The sequence below is a fragment of the Sordaria macrospora genome, chromosome 5 (assembly GCF_033870435.1).
Source record: "Sordaria macrospora chromosome 5, complete sequence".
Classification (NCBI taxonomy): Eukaryota; Fungi; Ascomycota; class Sordariomycetes; order Sordariales; family Sordariaceae; genus Sordaria; species Sordaria macrospora.
The window spans coordinates 1,233,121-1,252,812 of record NC_089375.1 but is presented as its reverse complement, the minus strand read 5'-3'; the positions used below and the strand labels follow the sequence as shown (position 1 = coordinate 1,252,812).

The window sequence follows — 19,692 nt, the reverse complement described above, 5'->3', positions numbered from 1 at the left end:
CAGCGGAGGATCGTACATGTATCGTGCCGATGCTTTTGGTTGTCAATGTGGCCAGTATTTTAAGTAACTAGCGATTTAGATATGAATTCTCCCCTTTATTTTTATACCGTCATTTTGGAAACTGTCGTTAAAGATTATGAATCCCCTTGCAACCTATCTTCCCACCCACTCCCCGCCCCCGTCTAACGAACAAGGTTCATCACTGTTACTTCAGCCTTACCCGTAACACCTATCTACCTAGCGTATGCCCACCGAGTCCCCGGACTCGGTCTCTTCTCTCTCACATCTTGTTTTCTCTTCATCCCAATGCATATGTAGTGGCATCCAGGTAACATACAATACAAACCTAGAGGTATCATACATGTTTGATACACGGAAACGCTGCGCTATGTGATTGATAGATGAGTTGCTGCGATGGTGATGATTGCTAGCAAAGTATCGTAAGTCAGACGATGACTGTCTTTTATAGACAGAGTTCGTAGCATTTAGGTGGAAAGGGATTATTGTAGGCGCAGGTGGTTGACCGTTTCGACGTGCTTTCATTTACCTAGGGGTAGGTAGAGTAAAACGCCACTGTGACGAACCGTTACAAGCACAGGAGTATTATCGCTGGGATAGAACAATAGAGTAACAGTGTAGTTAGCCAAAAGGTACTGATAGATTGTGATAGCTATTGCTTGCTGAAGAACCAGGTATAACGAAGGCCGGGAGGCCTTCTTATATACTGGTCTTCAACCCCGGGTCCTATCTGATTGGTCAATCTATCTAGCTTACATGAGGCTCAACGATTGGATCGTAACAGCCACTCGGGTTTCCTTAGATACCTTAGTCAGATGGTATGGTACCGCTATTGGGAAGACGCCAGGGTATCATGAAGCTGCCAATATGGTAGATATGTTTTTGATATTGCACTCTTTGGTTTCGCCGCTAAATGTAATGACTTGGAGGGACGTCGTGAGTGGAGACTAAATGTTCCGGACGTTGAAAAAAAGACATACCCGAGTTGAGCCGAGGAAGACAAGCCGGTGGGGAGCTTTGCGCTAACATACACTAGCAAATCCTTTGCAATCATTGGTGTAAGAGTATTAGTGCACATTTGGATGCAGGTGGAGGCCGGGTAAGGCTGAAGGCACATGCCCGGTCTGGGGTCAACCCTGTAAAACAAGTGTGATGGTCATCCGAGGTTTTAACTAGTATGTTGTTTTCAGATTATTCACAGAAAAAGAGATATGAAGCTTGTCCTAAGGTAGAGGTATCCAACCGCCCATCATGGGAGATTAGGTAGGTATCCAGCCCCGGTCGGTGTTGTTGCCCAGCCATACATTAAGCATCCAATGGCTTCTGGCCATACACCATGCGGAAGATGAAGTACGGATGAAGGGTAGTGTCCTTCAACTCCTTCTGCAAATGTTTGATGTAGATGTTGATCTCCTCCGTAGTCCATCCCATTACCTTACCAAACATAAACTGGAGACTACCAGCAAGGTCCTGGTTCATAGCGACATAGAAGTACAGACCAACTTCGTTCAACTTCTTGTCTTTGGACCATGGGGAGAGAGGAATCTGCAAGTATCCCGTAGTTAGAGTTTCTGGGATAAACAGACGCTGTGGGAAGCGGAGAACTTACCTTGTAATCCTTCACTACTATGTTCACGAAACCGGCCTCCTTCATTCCGTTCTCCATCATGTCGTTGCTGAGCAGTTGCTGCCCAATCTTCCTGAAAGCCTCCTCCCACATGGGGCCCCATTGGCCCAGGGCATGAACCTTAGTATCCACAGAACCATCGTCTGAGTAAACAGTACCGCTGGAAGCATCCATATGCTCAATGTAACCGCCTGGCTTGCAGCACCGGTAAGCCTCCTTGTAAAAAGCAGACCAATCTCTGACGGTGCCGCTAAGCCACCGGAGGTGGATGAAGTCGAAGAAATTAGAGTTATAGGTCCATTCCTTATTGTAGTCGTCAATTTCAAAACGGACATTGGGGGGTGCCCAACCGGGCTGGATGGGCGAGATGTCAGTACCTATGACGTTGCAGTTAGGGAATTTATCGGCAAAATCGATTGCCCACAGCCCTAAATGTCGAGTTAGTATTCAAGGAACAACCACCAAGAGAGTGTAGAAAGTCGGCGTACCTGTGCCTGTGCCAAGATCAATTGCATTCTCAGGATTTTTGGGAAGAGGAGCATCATAAAGCCTGCCATCCAGACAAATGGTCATCACATGATGGCTAGAGGTAGGCAATATTTGGTTAGCTACAAGAACTCGAAATCTCGCGGACATGGGAATGCCACGACAGGGTGCTGACGCTCCCGTTAAAAAGGAGAGCTATTGCAGCTTGTACGTCCCAAATCCAGACGGTCGAAGGGAAGTCTTCGATCCTGGATGCTATGAGATTCGACGACAGGTCAACAGCAATGGTAGCGCAACCTGACAGCTGTTCAGCAGCCTCATGGGGCCTTGGAGGCGGAGAGACAGATTGAGTGGCTCGGATAAAGGTATGCATAATAGGTCCTTGAGAGATCAAACCGATGGTGGGAAGCATGTTTCACTTACAAAATATCCAGCATTTCATTCTGCTTAGCGTCGTTGGGGCCCCTGCATTAAAGTTTAAAATGCTCGTTAGCGTTGGGTGTTTCCTCCCACATGCGCAGAGCTTCTTTTCATCCATACTCTTCTGGACTCTGGGCTAGAAACGACATCTCATAGACCCAATACGGAGGTCAGACTGGGCGCTTCGAGCCCTGACGAGTAATCCCAAACAGACTTACCAATACTCTCCATCCGTTACGCTATCGCTATGGTAAGTTCGGCCGTTCATGGTACGGTATTTGAGGATACTCGAACTAATCGAAGCAGTCGAACTCTCGATATCACTTCCAATGGTTGAATCCCCATCATTTTCCTCCTCCTCTGGAAGTCCCTATAGTGCGTAAGTAAGGTAGAAGTATGTCAGTGATCAATTCCAATTATGACTGGGCTTGTGACCGGGTGACGGGGAACGTGAGAGGGCCGTACCTGTTCCGCCCAGTGAGATCCAGGAAGAGGGCCAGTCTTTTCAGCAGCGGGAGACCGGGATGCAGGACCGGGCGTGGGTGATTGGGGTGCCGGCGACTGAGCCTTTTTCGCCGGAGAACTCATGGTCGAATATTGGATATCTTATCTTCTACCTGAAATTCAAGTTCGGGTGAAGAAGATGGAACGGCCAAGAAGTGGTCCGGGTGCCAGAACCGTCCGATTTATAGAATGCTGCTAGTGCCAAAATGACAGGCACCCGGTTCGGTTCATTACAGTGTTCAAATGTGACACAGTGCTGTCAAATTTCACAGCGGATATCAACTGCCCTTCACCGCTCAAGAATTGATATTAGGCTATGTGATATAACTACAGTGTCTGGCCAAAACGGTACTGGGGAATATGTGGGAGTTGCTAGCTTACGCGGTGGCTGGGCTGGATAAATTGACTATGTACCATTGTGAGTCGACTGTGTAGATTGGATACAATCAATGACATCGTCAAGTTCGCGCCTGCCAAAGTTCGCCGTAATGAACATCATACAATTATCATCAACAAAAAGTTCTGAAAAAATATAAAGACGAAGCGCTCTACTTTGGTGGCTTGATTTGGCTTTGTATATGAGTTCTTGCTTCCGGTGCTCTTCTACCGCTCACGCCTCCTTCTCTATTTGCCTCGCTGGCCATACTTTTACAACCCTGCACGTACTCGTATTCTACAGCAGGAGGACCGAGGAAGAATGTTACGATCCAATCAGAAACCCCGTATGTAAACTAGATAGATTGACCAATAGGAGGCAACCCGAACCCAGGGTCCCGGAGTCCCGAAAATTCGGGACTCCGGAACGGGTTCGAAGATCAATATATAAGAAGACCGCTTGAAAGTCTCCCTGGAGCTAAATGCGGAATCCGTTGCGGCAGCTGTCGATGCATTCATCTTATACAAAGTGGACTAACTAAGAGAGCTGAAAAAGTACAACTCCACCACGAAAAAGACCGTTCAGGACTACTTGCGCTCCAACGCGCAGGACACGCTCTGGGTGGCGTTGGTGTGCCAAGTACTTGCAGGCCCGGAGGTTAAGAAATGGTGTACTGAAGAAATGCTACGCAAATTTCCGTCCGGGCTGGATGGTCTATATGCGCGGATGAGAGAGAAGTGTTGCAAGCCAACCGCATGGTTATGACGTGCCAGGATGGAAGGGAAGAGGTAGGCTGATGCCGCAGTGTTAGGACGGTTAACTTTTCTTTTAATCCGCCCAATTATATCAATCATGTTAGCGCCGGCTTCCCATTCACCGTAATGCCTCCGTCCGAACGATATAGATATGGGAGCTGGTGGTTCAGTGTTTTGACCCCACCACGTGATTAAAAGACCTGTTTCCTGTCCTTCCCGCTCCCATAGATAAGAACACTGAGGGCCAGACTAGTAGTTGGGTCGGTGACGACCAGCGAATCCTTGGTGTTTTATGTTTTTTTCCCTTCGCAATCATTTCTTTTTCGTTCAAAATTTTTTTATTTTTTTTTCATCAACTGGACGGATGTATGTACTGTATGTGATTGCTGGTTTTGCTTTGCCACCGCCGTTGTGACGGCATGGAAAGAAATACAACAGAAGTACCGTGCCCATTGCGAATAGGTACTAAGATACTAACATACTCGTCGGTTAGGTAGATTCGCTTCGCCAGCCAACCAACTCTCATAGTCCCTCTGAGAAGTCGGTCTTTTTACTTGTAACGCGCAAGCTCTGCAACGGTTTTGGAGCTTCAACAACAATTACTCAACTAAATTAAACGATACTGCTACTACAATATACCAAATCAAAGTTACACATGTAAAGAGCATCACTGGAATTTTTCATATCCTCAATCCATGGATTGCACGCTCGATGACCGTTTTTATCCATCATCCAACCCTTGGATTTCAGGGATTTGCAGGCAATGTTTGGTCAGGGTTAGGGTTCTGGCCGAAGCTCTCCTCAATATCTTGAATCCTTTTCCTTAGCCAATCCTAAAGCAAATTCAATGCAAAGACATTCCCTTGAAAGAAGACTACCGGGAGGCATCAGAAATAAAGTTTGGTATTAAACTCTTGAAGGTGGGTTGAGATATCCCAAATCGTTACAGAGCTTGCGCGTTACAGGTAAAAAGACTGACTCGAGTACTAGCACAACTTCAGAATCCCCATCACCAATCATGAGACATCGCAAACAGAGAAGCAAGTGAACAGGGTTGAAAAACAGCCAAGTGACTGGACCTGACCAGATGCAGGGTTGTTTTCTACTCGTCGTGTCCCGACTCTTCATGATTTTCGTGAATATTCATCGAGAGCCGGTCAGGGATTGTTGATGCTTGACAATCCATACTTAGCATTCATAGCACTCAGGGCAGCGAGCTGGTCTTGAGGAAGTAGGTCAACATGATTTTCAAAGATGGGTTGTTAACAGCTGACAGAAACTGGATAACGGAGCGAGTCTTCTTTCACAGAGCATAGACGGAAACTTGATAACAGACACACCATCGGTGAACCAAGATGAGAAGTTTGACTTGAAATCTTGAACAGACACCAGTGCACTTCACGCCGAGTGGCATATCATGAGGATGAAATAAAATGGTTGTGACTTCATTTGGATAATATATTGTATGATGCTGTCTAGAAAAGGGCGGCAAATGTGCACCAAGACATCAAATGATATGGTCTCAAGCTTTGCATCATAGAGGGCCCATTGATTGCACGAGTTGGTGAGATAGGGAGGGTTTGATGGCTTTGATTATCCAGGCGCAGCAAAGGTGTCTTTGAAGTCAACCTGATCGTCATGTCCTCCGAATTCGTCCGTTTCATGTGTCTGTAGGGCAGCAGCTTGCCTCTTGTCTGTCCGACTCCAGTCCCGCTGCGCTTCCATCTCGAGGGCAAACCCTTCCCATACAGACCCCATGCTGCTGTTGATTTGCGTGCACAATAAAATACCAATCAACGTAGGTGATGCCTCTGGTCGCATCTATCCAGTGATTATCATCCTCCATGCTGTTATGGCTGGAGGGTAAAAGACGTTGCGCGGTTTAGCGGCGGTGGCCATGCTGCGGCCAGCCTCAACGAGAGTGCTGCCCACTCCCGCTATCCCTTTGATTAGAACCTGGAAAATCACTCTCGCTATATCGCCTGCCCTGGGTCGTCCCAATTCATAGCATCATGCCACAACTCCCAAAGAAACTCCGGGCTACAAGCCTTTGCCTCCGTTCAATAAAAATCATGCTCAGTCCCAAACCTAGAGGCTTCGAAAAAGGAAATGTTCGTTCACAGCGCCACAGAGCCCGTCAAAATACTGGGCAAGTCACGAAAAGCGATATTACTGTGCAGCGGCGGGCGCATCACGGCGAGGGAAGCCGTTGCTCGCACCTCTTCCACCACGGAAGCCGCGGCCACGACCACCGCGACCACGACCTCTGCCACCGCGATAGCCGCGGTAGCCACCATCAACACTGCCTTGACCGAAGGTCTCGATGTTGCGGCGTTGTTCCTCACCACGCCACTCGCGACCACCCGGCTTCTGGCCATTGTTCTCAGCTCTGTCCTTGGCCTCACTTGAGATGTTGTCAAAGAATGACTTGCTCTTGTTGTAGGCTTGCTGGGCAACACCGGAGACATCGGGAACAACTTCGGGAGCAGCCGATTCAATTGCCGGCTCCTCGCCAAGGGGAGAACCAGCGATAGCCTCCTTAACAATTTCTTGCTTGTTGAACTTGGCATTAGAGGACTCGAAGTCAAAGTCTGAGTCAGGGACCTCAACCTTGGCCGGACGAGGACCACGAGCCCGACCACCGCGGTTGGCAGCGGCTGCGTTATGGTTCAAGGGGGCGCGAGGGGCGGAAGCAGACGCAGCGGCGTTGACATTCATCTCGTTAACCCGCTTGGTGAGATTGTCAACAGCAGCGGCGGTTGCTTGCTGCTGGGTAGCTACTTGGCCATCTAGCTTGACCATATTAGCCATAGCAACAGCGACGGCCGCTCTAGCCTGCTGGGTAGCGTCACGCAACTGGGCCGCGCTCATCGGTCCGCCTCCAATCTCAGGCTTGGCGGATCCAGCCGTCGGCTGAACGGGTCTCGCAGTAAGGGCAGCGGGTAGCGGAACAGCAGGAAGAATCTGGGTGGGACGAGTGGTGTTGCCCTTAGGACCAGTGGGAATGTTCTTCTGTTGGGAGGCAGGACCAGAAGGAGCGGCATTGTTTAGAGACGCAGCAGTGGCTTTAACCTCCTCAACAGTGGGCTTTGAATCGTTGGGCAAAGAGGGGGCACCGGCAGCAGGCTGCTGACCAAAAGACTTGGGCACATCGGCAGACAGCTCGTGCTGCTGGGGTTGCTGTTGAGCCTGGCTTGGCGTAGACGGTCCTTTCTTGTCTCCCGCGGGACCAATAGGTGCAGGCTTCGGGCCGGGAGCCTGGCTGCTCGGGGTCTGGTTCGCAGACTGGCGACCTCCCTGGCCCGGAACGCCACCCGGAGCGACACCAGGACCAGGCGGGTAGGGGTAGTTGTTCCACGGACCGGGACCGGGGCCCATGGGGAACTCCTGACCGGGAGGGAACCATCCGGGGGGAGGGGGGTACGGCATGCCACCGAATGCATTGGGAGGAGCACCAGGAGCACCACCACGTCCCCAACCACCCATGTGAGGAGGATAGTAACCAAAGCCAGGGGCGCCAGGGGCGCCAGGAGGCGGCGGACCTTGGTGACCGGGCGCGCCGGCTTGACCGAGGGGAGGACCGTGTGGGCCTGGAGGCCCAGGAGGGCCCGGTGCGACATTGGGCTGACGGGGACGAGCCTAAGCATTCCATGTTAGCAATTGTGGAAGCCGGTGTGACGAAGGTGAAAGAAAGGTATGGTTGAACCACAGATCAGAAGGAAGGCAACGGAAATCTCAACATTGTTTTTGCGCTTTTCAGACAAAATGTAATTTTACATCCGGAAATATTTCATCATGATGTGGGTTTGGTGGGTGGAGTGACGGGTGGGAATGGAGACTTACGCCGAGGATTGCGGGATCATCGGGGATCGGAGGCTTGTTCTCCTTGGGAGCCGAAGGACCCTCTTCTATGCGGAGATCCTTCACATCGCTGCCGCGGAAAACGATATACTCGTAGACCTGGTCAGAGGCGGGCACTTCCTCCTCGGGATTGTGCTTGCGACCCTCTGTTCCGAATGACCGGACATTCTCTAGGGAGACGGTAGACTCCTCCGAGTTGATGTTGTGCAAGGTACCGACATAGCTGAAATGACGGTCAGCGGGGCTGCCAAGCCTAGCAGGATGCAGAGGCTAGAGCCTACCGGATGTCGCTCCTCGATATCAAGGATATCCGAGAGCTGAATGGCGAGCGATATGTTAGCGAATGAGGCATCTCGAGGGCGAGGGAAGGGGAAGCGTGAGGAATATGACGAGAACCATCAGGCGATGGCGGGGTGGGAGTGGCCAACATACCCAAGAAATTCAGACATTGGCAAAGCGCGCTGGCTGCAGCAGCTGATGTTAAATGCAGTATGCGCGTGGTATGCGGTGAAAAGAAGAAAAGCGACGCAAATTGAATCAACTCGAAAATGGAAAAAGAAGGAATTAAAGAGCGCGAGCCTTAGACGTGGAAAGGGAGTAAAAGGCGGCGACAGGAAAGTGTGCACAGAGTTGTCATGGCGGGGGTTTCATAGTTCGCATGGAGGAAGGAGGAAGAAGAAAGAAAGGGAAGGATTGGCGGGAGGGATCGAGGTAAAAAGGCAGCCAACCAGCGAAAACTCGACTAGTTCAGCCTCCTTGTTTCGTGGTGCCGTGACCCCACATTGCGCCCGTCGTCACCACCTTGGCAGCTTTCGGCGTCTGTTCTCCGGCATCCGTGCACCGCCACGGTGGAGGGGGGGAGGCTGAAATAGCGGGGATGTCGACCCGAACCTTGCCGTGTTATGATGTCCTTGGGAGCTTGATTCGGGTTGGCGACGAGAGCTGAGTGAATGCCTTCCGAGTCCCGTCTGATACACTAGCTGTCGTCAATTTCAACGCAAGTTCTGTCAGGTGCCGTTTGTGAGCACTCGTCTATTTCATGGGCCTGAAACCGTGATTATTGACATTGGTAGCATGCTGTTGAAACCAGCATTGATGTTGTGTTTTGTGATCCCAAGAGCACCTCGTCGTTCGGGCTGAGTATGAAATATATATGATATATATATGATTGGATTTCAAATACTATTTTTGTCCCAATTTGCTCGGCTGTCAAAAAACATTCAAACCATGCTGTTTGCATAGGTACTGCAAGAGTGGTCTGGAAGTTGTCGGAAGCTTGACGCATCCGTAACCTGCAACCTAGACTCTACATTCTACAACTACAACTTTGGCATCTGCTACCTGAACCTGGCCTTGGTGTTTGCTTGAGCAGACCTGTACATCACTCGAAGCTTCCACGTTGTAATGCCGTCGAGTGAGACCAGTTGTCGACATGGTACTTTTGTCATGTCGCTAACAGGTAGGAAAGCCTAAGCCCTTAACAAACAGCAAGAAGGATACATCAAAGAACAGCCCCTGTGTCCGGTGATAGTCCTAAACGCATGTATAAGCAGTGCTGGAAGCTCCGGGGCATGTTAAAGCGACTGATTTTAAAAGAGCTCCGAGGAGAGCTTCGTCGACATCACGGGCTTGGCATGCCCCACTTTTATTCCAATGCCGCCCGGGAAGATGACTCCATCGGCCACTCCAACTTCCCTTCTTTGATGAACTTTCTGAAAAGGCAAGACGCAACTTGAATACACCACCAGTCTGAGTGAGTGGTTATTCGTTTGCCAGGAATCCAGCCTTATTCACGTTCCACAATTGTTCAGCGCGTGTCAAGTTACTCACCCCGGCAATCGCATTATTAAGATAATCTCGTTTGGTGGGGTTATTTATAAAGCTTTCGATTTGCCCCGCGGTCACAATCGAGCAACTTCATCATCTCATTTTGAACAGCATTCTCACATCACATCATGGCGACACGGCAAATGCGAAAGCTGCAGAAGCAGCAGGAGCTTCTTAGGCTTCAGAACGAAGCAGATCGGGAACAAGACGAATCCGAGGACGAGCCCATTGTGACCAAGCCAAGGCCTAATGCCTTTGCAGGCTTCGCCGCTCTTGGAGGAGGAGACGACGACGATGATGACAATCAAGGCACCGAGGAAGAAACAAAAGAAGTCGAGGAGCTCCCCAAACCGGTAGCGCCTGCCAGTAAGAGCAAAAAGTCCAAAAAGAAGAAGAAGAAGGGCAAGAAGACCGAATCACCTGCACCGGAAAAGGAGGAAGACGATGATCTGGATGAGATCGATCGCGTTCTCGAGGAGCTCAACCTCAAGAAGAACAAGGATTCTGCTTCAGATGCGGCCACTTCTAATGCTGCCAAGTCGACCGGCCAAATCAACGAGCTCTTGCGCGTCAACTTTCAGCATCTCAAGGCTCTCAACGAAATGCGGAAGCTGTTTGGCAGTGCCATCGAAGCAGCACGGGCGGAACAGGCAGCCGAGGCCAACAGCCGTCAACAGCAAAGAGGAGCCGCTCGGCAGAATGTTGACCTCGAGACCTTCCTTTCGGTCCCGCCAGAAATTCAGCAGCGGCTAGGCAAGAGGAGCATGTTTGAGACTGTGTTGCGCACGAACCCCTTTATTGAAGGGAAGAAGACGTGGCCTAGGGACTCTACTCGCGGCCTTAAGATGGTGCGTATCACGGAGTCCTGTGATGGTGAGCCCGGTGTCGCCGAATTTGCCTTTACTCATGACAAGACATACGACGCCCTTGAGGGCAACTTCTACGGTCTGGTCCAGATGTACGATCCCATGCAGCTCGTCTACTTCCTAGCCAGGTACCCTTACCATGTCTCGTCGCTTATCCAAGTGAGCAAGGTTGCCCACAATGACCAAAACTCGTACCTTGCCCACGACCTCATTGAGAGAGCCCTCTTTACCTTTGGCAGGGTCACTTTGAGTGACTTCCGGAAGCGGTTGGGAGAAGGCACCGCAAGACTGGACTTCAACCGACCCGAAAACAGGCAGTTCTTCCTGGCTGGCTATAACCAAATCAAGAACTTGGTCCTCAAGGGAACCTACCGCACGGCTCTGGAATGGGCCAAGTTCGTCCTCAGCGTCAACCACGATGACCCGTATGGCGTGCTGAACTGGGTCCATGTTCTTGCCATCCGCGCATATGAGGCCAAATGGTTCATTGAGCTGTGCGCCTCGCCCCTTATTGCCAACAAGGACATCGGTCCCTACTTCAAGGCCACTATCCCCTTGGCCAAGCTTCAACTTAAAGACCATGCCGGAGCTCGCGCCGCTGCGATCGAGAGCATTGAGCGGCTCCCCTGGCTTTTCTGCGCCCTCTTCAGCGCTCTCAACCTCGATACACCGCGCTCCGTCTGGGGCGTTCAGCCCCGGGACAACGAAGAAGCGCTACACACCAAGCTCTACGTCCACCTAGCCAAAGATCTCTGGAACAACCCCGCCGCGACTTCGCTCCTGACTGAGGCCGCCAACGCTGCTCGTAAGGTGGACTTCTTTGGCCTGCCTCCCAGCCCGGTCGTCTCGCTGGCCACAGCCCGCTTCGTCTACCTGGACAACACACCCGAGCTCATGTCAGCCGTGCCGCGCAAGATCCTGCACAATGCATCGCCCAATTTCGACTTTGACCCACTCCCGCCCCCGAAGGAGGAGAACATCTTTTCCAGCCCAACGCAGAAGATGCCGTGGGCGATTTCCGAGGGTGATGGCGAACACAGACAGACGAGGCTGCGCGAAGAAGCTGCCCTGCAGATGGTTAGAAACCGTATGAACGAAGAACAGCTCCGCGCCGCGGTGGATGAGGCTCGCGCTAGAATCGACGATCCTGAAGCCGACGACGTGCAGCGCGGGGTGTGGCAGCGAATGGTGGATATTATGACGGGTCAAGCTTGGGCAGGCGGAGCGGACGGTGCGGAAGGAGATGAAGGTGAAGGTAGACAGAGAGGTAATGTCATGCCTGGAGGTTGGGAGGATGATTTTGACGAGGGATGGGGCGATGATGACTTTGATGGGGAGGATCATTGGTATGAGGATCAGCTTGATCCTGAGCTGGAGTTGGAGTTTGGACCGGGTGGAACGCCGAATAGGCGGGCGACTGTTGAGGATGCGGAGGATAGTGATGAAGAGGAGGCTGCTCGGAGGTAGATGTTCCCTCGGAGGTTGTCATGATAGGAGAAAGGGAAAATCAGTTTTCGGAAGACTACCAACTTAGGCAGTCTAGTAGCGAATAACTAAAGCACATTTGTTGTCTCTATGAGATATATGCATGGAACCATCGACATTTTACAATTCGTGCAGGTCAACCTCGACGCAGTTCGTGAATCTACGTGACCTATTGCATGGCATAAGACGGAGACCCCTGAACCCCTGAACGTCTTAACAATTTACGGTCATAAACCGACCAACGGGGACCAAAACGAATAGATGGAATAGTTCGCTCTATCTCTGCGTTGAGTTGAGGCGATCTAAGAACTTCACACGGACATGGATATAAAACGTGAGACAGTCTCGGTGAGCAGGTTTCAGGCTTCCAAGGTACGGCAGCCAGTCGGTCGCTGACACTGAGAGATGCTAAACGCGGTGGTGGCGGAGACATCGGGACGGACTGAGCGTTACAGTTTGCGCCGCACTGTCAATAGCTTCCTTCAGTGCGAGACAACCAGCAAGATTATACAGTGCGAAATTTCTCTGACGCCATCGCTAAACGTCTCACCAAGGAGCAAACATGAATCCCCAGCCTGGGAGATCTCCGCCTCCGCTGTGCAGTGATTAAACACAGGAGCCCCTGACTGACACCATCGCGGGATCATCTGAGAACAGAGCAGAGACAGAGCGGCGTAGCGGCACCTGATATGCCTGACACTGAGCGAGCACAAGGCATGTAGTGAGCAGATTATTAAGCTTCGTCCTCTATCGTTCCTACCGTATTAGTGATCGATGCGTTTTAATTGCAATGTGTTCTCTTTTTGCCCGTATCCCTGAAGTGGTTTCTAAAGTAGTTCCAGGTTCCGCTTCTCCCATTTTGGCTCATTGCAGTGCTGTCGCGGAGCTCAATTTAAAGTGCTGCCCCTCCCACTCTCTCGAGTTCGCGAACACCGTTGCACGTTGCTAACCAAGCCGACCAACTGCCCCGCATCGCATTGCATACCATCACTTCCACACTGACAACTCGCACCTTGACAACACAACCGCCATCTGAACTGCTTCGACTTTACCGAACCTAAGTCTAAACCTAAACCTAAACCTTAATCACAAACGGAACCAAACCGCCAAGATGTCCGACGCGAGCACGCACTACAAGTTCGACGTCGCCATGAGCTGCTCCGGCTGCTCCGGCGCCCTTACACGAGTCCTCACGAAATTTAAAGGTTCGTTCCGTTGTCCTTCATTCACATCCACCCAAGCTCTTCTTCTAAACATGTATCCCAATTGCCCACCGGCCAATACCAAGGAAGCATTGTGCATGACTGACCATCTCCCAGAATCGAACCCCGACAACGTATCGTTCAAGGTCGACTTAGACTCCAGGACCGTCGAGGTCGACATCAAGAAGGACGCATTCTCCGACGAAGAGATCATCCGAACAGTTGGCAAGCCTGGCAAGGAGATCGCCTCTGGCGAGAAAGATGGTGTTATCACATGGGATAAAGAGCAGATCAAGGAGATTTTGGCCAAGAAGTAGAGAGGGGGATGCAGACGGTGACGATACACGGATAAGGGAGACATCGAGGACAATGCCACGCCCAGATGGGGTGGTCGGAAGAACATACGATACGATATGACATGGAACAAGAGGAAGCAGGCGGTGGAGGAAGGATTGCATTGGACATACACACGAGTTTGTGTTGCCCGGTTCGTTGAACATTGGATGGATCGGTCTGGGATACCTATTTACATTTTTACAATAAAATTGTTTCTGGGATACATGCTGAGGTTTACGGGCCTCGAGTGACCATGTTGCCGTCGAGCTCAATGCTCGCATTCGGGGCCTCGCCAAAGATGTAGCTCACGTAAGAGGATACATCTCGTTGAAACACCTCTGATATACCATTACAGTTACAATCACAGCACCCAGACGAGCCAAAGTTCAGAAAAAGCATCATAACATATTCTTACAAAACAAACACGGTATCTCAACTCCCATCTCTTAGCCCTCTTAATGTGTCATCGACTTCCCAATCTCGCTCCTCCACCCCTTGGCCCTCTCAAACCCATTAGTATGCGTCTGATAATCCACAAAAGCCTGATACACCTCCTCCTGGCTATTCAAGACAAACGGTCCATACTGCACCACCTTCTGATCGAGCGGCGTCCCCGCAATCAGCACAAACCTGCCCGGCTTCTCAGCTCCCGCATCCACCTCCGCGTAGACCGCTTCCCCAGAAGGTTCAAACACCACATTATGGAATTGTTCCACCGTCCTCTTTTCCCCTTCCTCCCCTGAACTGAAGATAGTCTGTCCCTCCAGCGTGTAAACAAAAGCATTCCACCCCTCCGGTACCTCCTGCACCACCTTTCCACCCGGCTGCACTTCCACATCCAGAATCCACACGGGTGTGTACGCCAAATCCTTGACACTATCCACCCCGTGACTCTTGCCACTTATCACTTTAATCTTCACCCTACCCTCATCCGTTTCCACCGTCGGCACCTCCTCCGCTTTCAAATCCCTATATCTAGGTTCACAACCCTTCAACTCCCTCGGCAAATCAACCCACAACTGCAATCCCACATTCGCGCTCCCATCAGCATTCTGCCGCGGCATCTCAGCGTGCATGATCCCCCTCCCGGCCGTCATGAACTGCAAGTCGCCGGCTTCGATGGTTCCCTTGTTGCCAGCGAAGTCTTCATGGTCGACGCCTCCCTGCAAAAGATAGGTGATGGTTTCTTGGCCCCTGTGAGGATGGTCGGGGAAGCCGGCGCCGGGCCGGATGGAGAAGTGGTCGAGCATGAGGAAGGGGGAGAAGTTGCGGAGTTGAGGGGTGCCGATTGAGCGCCGGACGCGGGCGCCGGCGCCTTCTGCTTGTTCGGTGGCGAGGAAGATTTTGCGGATTAGGCGGGGGATGGACTTGGTAGCTGGGGAGGACATTTTAGTGGTGATGATGTGGTTGTTGGTTGGGAGTTGTGGTGAGAGAATGGGTTGTTGGTGGTTGGTGAGGTAGGTGTTGATGTTGGACTTTGTATAGTTGAGGAGTTGGTTTGTGAGTGTAGAGATGTTGTTGAGGTTGAAGTTGTTTAGGTTGAGGTTGAGGTTGAGGTTTGCGACTCGAGCTTGTGGGATATCGATGGGCAGTAGGAAAATGGAACAGATTCCAACAAAGATGGAGATGATAGTGATGAGAAAAAAGTTCTTCATGACCTAGGAGTTGAAAGTAAGGATACTTATAGGATCGGATCCATAGGTATGTTGGGTCTAGGTTCTCCAACGACTTTTGACGTCTCGTCCACTTTGTGATGGTCTAAAAGATTATCAAGGCCAACGTAAGCAGCTGGAAATCAAGGTGTAAGAGAGTAGTCAGGAAAAGAGTCTGGAATTGTCAATATCATATAGAACTATCATGAAACTTCCGGCCTTGCCAGATCGGTCAGTCTCTCCAATTGCTTGCTCATCTGCTTCCGCCACTGGTCTCAGCTGTTGGTATTAACATGGCATTGAATAGCCCATCGACACCGTCGCAGTGACTAAGGTTCTTTACGCAAAAGAGGTTCCGACAAATGATTACAAAGCCGGAAACAGCCGAGAGCTATGGTGGGGCTAAAAGGGAAGCACAAAGAGGGGCCTTACCCAAATACGGTTAGCCCTATAGCTTACGTCAAAGTCGGTCATCACTTCCAAATTCAATTGCCGTAGAATTGAGAAAGCTTTGACCATGTCACCAATGTGCGTTGGCACTTTCTCTCGGTCACTCTCGAATGAAGCTATCACGAGTGAGGCCCGATGTTGTGGTCAGAATGGGAAGGACGGTGATCTCTCAAGGTTGACTGAAGCAAAAATTCCGTTAATTGAGTGCTCGCATGCTCAATGATGTAAAGTCTTGACATCAGCTTCACTCACGCCAGCAGTGCATAACCGTACTCATCTGTGGACTTCGCCTCGATCAAAACGCACGAGAAAACAGCTCACAGGTGCGTGAAACAGCAATGGTTTGACTTTTTTATTGACAGCCGAGGTGGTGCAAGCAATGACACCTGGCTGGAGGTATCAGCTAGGAAGGTATCAAGCGCTCAGAACCACGCACTCGCAAGTTGCTCCTTCCTGGTATCAGTGTCATCTTCCCAACTTCTCTTCTTTTATCCGCCAGTACGCAACTCACGCCAAGCCGACAACGCAAAAATTCCGAAGAGCAGAGATGACTCGACGTCTAAACAATGGCCATGATGAAAAAAATAAGAAAACCAATTGCACCCATTTACCCTCCCAAAAGTGATATCATCCGTTATTCCTGTATGTTTGTTTGAAAAGCATTTTTTCGTATGCTTCAGCTCCATGGTCATGCTCTAAATGAGCGCTCAGCCACGCCTCCGACGTCGGTGTAGGGGTGAGAAAAGGTATGTGTAGTGTATGACTGCGTCTTCAATCCAAAGGAATGCCTTCGCAGTCCTATCAGTCGCAAGAAGCAAAGGCCATGCCCCAAAGCGAGGCAGGAGCTGGTGAGCTCTCAACTGCCCGGGGCGCGGTATCGTTGCCAGCTGCGTCGACCATTTGTTGGTAAGTCACCTTGTCCGAATGGTGTAACGCAGTCGACTCTTGGTCAGCTAGCAACGGTGGTTTGACCAGCCTTCAGTTGTTGGCCGTGCCGTTAGCCGTCTGCTGCTTGGCATTCTCCTTCTGGGTGTTGAGGAAGCTGGCAGCAGTAGCATAGGTCTCGGTGCCGAGGGTGAGGGCGGTGGTGAGAGCAGCCTTGTAGTAAGCAGTCAAGCCCTGGCCGCCAACCTTCTCGAGCTCGGTGTTGTAGGTGCTGAGAACATGCTCCTTGCCGCTCTGGGCAAGGCCGATGGGGAACTGAATGATGGACTGAGCATCGTGGACGAGCTCATCGGTTGGCTTCTTGACAATGGGGAACTTCTCGTCGAGCCTCGACAGAGTCTTGTCACCCAAGTCGTCGGCCTTCTGGACGTATGGGGAGACGTATTGGTATGGGCCCTGGAGGTAGCCGAGGAAGGGAGCTCCAAAGGTCTGGTACACCTTCTCGGTCACCTCAAGGAGTCTTTGGCCGTAGGCGTTGGACTTGACAGTCGAGATGCCGGACTCGACGATGGGGTATGCGAGCAAGTGCTGTTGTCATGTTAGCTTTGGTCATGGGACACACAAGGGATGACGGCGGGCATCATGAGCTTACCTCGATGACCGCGGAGTTGTGGGCAACATCGCCGTTAACCTGCCTGTTGCTGCTGGACATCTTGGTCTTCTTCTGATGAGTCATGTTAGATACTGGAGAGTGTGGTGCCGCGGATGATGAAAGAAGAATCAAGAGTTGAAGACAGTTGAGACGGGAGGACTCTACAATTTGTATAATTTCCAGAGGGGATAGAAAGGTGGAACCGAGCGTGAGATCCGAAGGGTCTTTCAAACAAGATGAGGTGGTAATCGGAGTCCGGGACAGTCGAGACCAGGAGGTGGGAAAGAATGATGCAAGCAGAGGAATGGCAAGGTGGTTTCGTTTGGAAGGAGACGGAATTTGAAAATGGCAACTGCCTGTGTCAAGAGGAAGGAGAGGGGGTGGAGGGGTGAAAGACGTCTTTCCACTCCGGTGAAACCTCACAGATTGGTAGACCAGCCGATGCACGCCACTAGCATGGGGCTATTGCGAGTAGTTAGGAACACTATCAGAATAAGAAGCTTGGGAACTCGCGATGGAAGAAACTGAGCCGTTTGCTAGTAGGTAGTGGAGAGGTAACGCTCAGGGCACCCCTCCCTCGTCATGGGTGTCATTGCTTGTACCTTGCTGATACCTGGTAGACGCACATGAAAGAGCCTGCCAGAATCCGCTGTGATCTGACGCAAATCATTAACATGTTTCTTGCTCTTCAGCTGCGGGAGTCCATGCGGGAAGCTGGTGGAAATGGCATCTCCGATGTTAAGGCCCAGCTACTGCGTGGAAGCCGAGCGAGTTCGCCTCCCCAGCGATATCTTTGAGCGATACACGGCAGGTACTTGTGGTTCGTTCAGCAGTGACACAGAACCGCTCTCGTCTTCCATGACCGAATCCAAATCTTGGTGCGTCAAAACACGAAGTGAAGTTCGAGGTGTGGATGCCCAAAGTGGGCTTGAACACATTGAACAGGCCTCTCGACCCTTGTTCTTGCCCTGATAAGAGTCTGGTGGGGCTCCTCGCTTTCAAGGCTGCATGCGTCGCGCCAACACCCCCGGCCTGCCCAGACTGTCGAGCAAGCGCTGCCAGCCAGTCAAACGAAGGGAGAGAGAAAGTGGCAACCCCTCTTTCTGACATGTGAAAGCTCACAAGCCAAAACTGTGAAATCATAACATCCATATCCCTGGATAATAAGTGTAAACATCACCCTCATGTCAGGATCACCACCGGGGTTTGATTGATCCATTTCACTCACCTTGAGGCAAACAGCCGATTGAACTGCCTGGATGTCGTACACCCTGAGAATGAGGCCCGGAGGCGACCGAGGCCGTCAAGGACAACCTCGACAAGATGGAGGTGAGATGGATGGTGGAAGATGCTGAACAGGAGACTTGAGTTGACAGTTAACGTCTTGCTTCAGCGAAAAAGAAAAGAAAAAAAGACCTTCACGTGAAATCCCTTATCATTTCGTGACATCATTCTCTCAGAGGAAGAGGCTCTTTAATATCCCCTGTTTACCGACAAGGAATTGCAGTCTCAGCATCGACGGTTTGGGAGCGATGCGCACTCCTGAATCGAGATACTAGCTCGTCATGGTGGTGGTGGTGGAAGATAAGGGAGATTTTCAGGAACGACCAGATAAATGACATGCATATCCCATGGAAGGCGGGGTTCTTGCTTCGGATTCTGAGGTTTCGGACGCAGTTTCCCTTCGCCGTCAGCCGTTTTTGTCTTGTCCCATCATGGACTCCTACACTACACATCTTGTGTAACAACCGGTGAGAGGCTCAGAACGAATGAGAAGAATGACCTTCACACCCCCCACGCCACGCCATCTCTACCCGTTGCCGCCGGTTCATCATCCGTACGAGGTTGTAACCTATATTCCAGCGCCAAGTTTGGAGAATGAAGGTCTCGGTAGCACAACTTCAATTTCGCATTTTCAACGGTTGTTGATCTTGGAAAATGAGCAATTCAGGAATATCAACTTCCTCGGCTGCACCGGAAGCAATTTCACGCTCACAACTGACGAAGAGCTCGACATCCAACCGATTTTACCAAGGTTGCCTCGCTCAGCGGGGCGTCAGGCTCGACTACAGCCAGCAATGCAAGTAATGCAGCGCGCAGTGTTGCCTCACAGCGCCACCTGTGGTCGAGGTCAGCTGTGGTAAGCTTTTCAGTTGGTTCCTTCACAATGGCCGTACAGAGCCCAGACCAACGAGCTCTCGCATCGTAGGCGCCGGCACGTGCGCCGCGAGGTCCAATCGAAGAGTCAAAGCCGACCCCGTTGAAAATCGTGGAAGGATTTCAATTCAGG

General features: G+C 51.1%; 6 protein-coding genes across 6 annotated transcripts; 2 read left to right on the top strand and 4 right to left on the bottom strand.

Annotated features, from left to right (window-relative positions):
- Positions 1–1,173: 1,173 nt before the first annotated feature.
- Positions 1,174–3,264, bottom strand: SMAC4_13784 (uncharacterized protein). Its single transcript, XM_066091614.1, has 6 exons — positions 3,017–3,264; positions 2,770–2,921; positions 2,555–2,596; positions 2,134–2,228; positions 1,628–2,073; positions 1,174–1,563 (listed from the first exon to the last, which is right to left on the bottom strand). The coding sequence occupies exons 2-6, from the start codon at positions 2,817–2,819 to the stop codon at positions 1,324–1,326; spliced, it is 873 nt and encodes a 290-aa protein (XP_065947116.1). The 5' UTR covers positions 2,820–2,921; positions 3,017–3,264; the 3' UTR covers positions 1,174–1,323.
- Positions 3,265–5,669: 2,405 nt separating this feature from the next.
- Positions 5,670–8,840, bottom strand: SMAC4_08244 (uncharacterized protein). The gene is made up of 4 exons (XM_024655939.2): positions 8,480–8,840; positions 8,329–8,364; positions 8,030–8,270; positions 5,670–7,825 (listed from the first exon to the last, which is right to left on the bottom strand). The coding sequence occupies exons 1-4, from the start codon at positions 8,494–8,496 to the stop codon at positions 6,356–6,358; spliced, it is 1,764 nt and encodes a 587-aa protein (XP_024510941.1). The 5' UTR covers positions 8,497–8,840; the 3' UTR covers positions 5,670–6,355.
- A 1,021-nt stretch (positions 8,841–9,861) lies between these two features.
- SMAC4_08245 (uncharacterized protein) lies at positions 9,862–12,309 on the top strand. Its single transcript, XM_003345189.2, has one exon. It carries the CDS (start codon positions 10,003–10,005, stop codon positions 12,205–12,207), a length of 2,205 nt encoding a protein of 734 aa, XP_003345237.1. The 5' UTR covers positions 9,862–10,002; the 3' UTR covers positions 12,208–12,309.
- Positions 12,310–12,800: 491 nt separating this feature from the next.
- Positions 12,801–13,988, top strand: SMAC4_08246 (uncharacterized protein). Its single transcript, XM_003345190.2, has 2 exons — positions 12,801–13,430; positions 13,545–13,988. The coding sequence occupies exons 1-2, from the start codon at positions 13,337–13,339 to the stop codon at positions 13,742–13,744; spliced, it is 294 nt and encodes a 97-aa protein (XP_003345238.1). The 5' UTR covers positions 12,801–13,336; the 3' UTR covers positions 13,745–13,988.
- A 164-nt stretch (positions 13,989–14,152) lies between these two features.
- SMAC4_08247 (uncharacterized protein) lies at positions 14,153–15,430 on the bottom strand. Its single transcript, XM_003345191.2, has one exon. It carries the CDS (start codon positions 15,416–15,418, stop codon positions 14,219–14,221), a length of 1,200 nt encoding a protein of 399 aa, XP_003345239.1. The 5' UTR covers positions 15,419–15,430; the 3' UTR covers positions 14,153–14,218.
- Positions 15,431–15,909: 479 nt separating this feature from the next.
- Positions 15,910–18,824, bottom strand: SMAC4_08248 (uncharacterized protein). The gene is made up of 3 exons (XM_066090767.1): positions 18,631–18,824; positions 17,403–18,558; positions 15,910–17,338 (listed from the first exon to the last, which is right to left on the bottom strand). The coding sequence occupies exons 2-3, from the start codon at positions 17,484–17,486 to the stop codon at positions 16,844–16,846; spliced, it is 579 nt and encodes a 192-aa protein (XP_065947115.1). The 5' UTR covers positions 17,487–18,558; positions 18,631–18,824; the 3' UTR covers positions 15,910–16,843.
- Positions 18,825–19,692: the final 868 nt, after the last annotated feature.

What these genes read in the sequence shown, in the direction of transcription:
- SMAC4_08246 (XM_003345190.2), top strand. Translation starts at nt 13,337, where the DNA reads ATGTCCGACGCGAGCACGCACTACAAGTTCGACGTCGCCATGAGCTGC. An exon ending in AGTCCTCACGAAATTTAAAG is followed by an intron (nt 13,431 to 13,544) that starts GTTCGTTCCGTT and finishes ACCATCTCCCAG; the next exon opens with AATCGAACCCCGACAACGTA.
- SMAC4_08245 (XM_003345189.2), top strand. Translation starts at nt 10,003, where the DNA reads ATGGCGACACGGCAAATGCGAAAGCTGCAGAAGCAGCAGGAGCTTCTT.
- SMAC4_08244 (XM_024655939.2), bottom strand. An exon ending in ATATCGAGGAGCGACATCCG is followed by an intron (nt 8,271 to 8,328) that starts GTAGGCTCTAGC and finishes CCGTCATTTCAG; the next exon opens with CTATGTCGGTACCTTGCACA. An exon ending in ATGATCCCGCAATCCTCGGC is followed by an intron (nt 7,826 to 8,029) that starts GTAAGTCTCCAT and finishes TGGAATGCTTAG; the next exon opens with GCTCGTCCCCGTCAGCCCAA.
- SMAC4_08248 (XM_066090767.1), bottom strand. Translation starts at nt 17,486, where the DNA reads ATGACTCATCAGAAGAAGACCAAGATGTCCAGCAGCAACAGGCAGGTT. An exon ending in ACAACTCCGCGGTCATCGAG is followed by an intron (nt 17,339 to 17,402) that starts GTAAGCTCATGA and finishes ACATGACAACAG; the next exon opens with CACTTGCTCGCATACCCCAT.
- SMAC4_08247 (XM_003345191.2), bottom strand. Translation starts at nt 15,418, where the DNA reads ATGAAGAACTTTTTTCTCATCACTATCATCTCCATCTTTGTTGGAATC.
- SMAC4_13784 (XM_066091614.1), bottom strand. Translation starts at nt 2,819, where the DNA reads ATGAACGGCCGAACTTACCATAGCGATAGCGTAACGGATGGAGAGTAT. An exon ending in GTAACGGATGGAGAGTATTG is followed by an intron (nt 2,597 to 2,769) that starts GTAAGTCTGTTT and finishes ACTTTAATGCAG; the next exon opens with GGGCCCCAACGACGCTAAGC. An exon ending in TGATCTTGGCACAGGCACAG is followed by an intron (nt 2,074 to 2,133) that starts GTACGCCGACTT and finishes CTCGACATTTAG; the next exon opens with GGCTGTGGGCAATCGATTTT.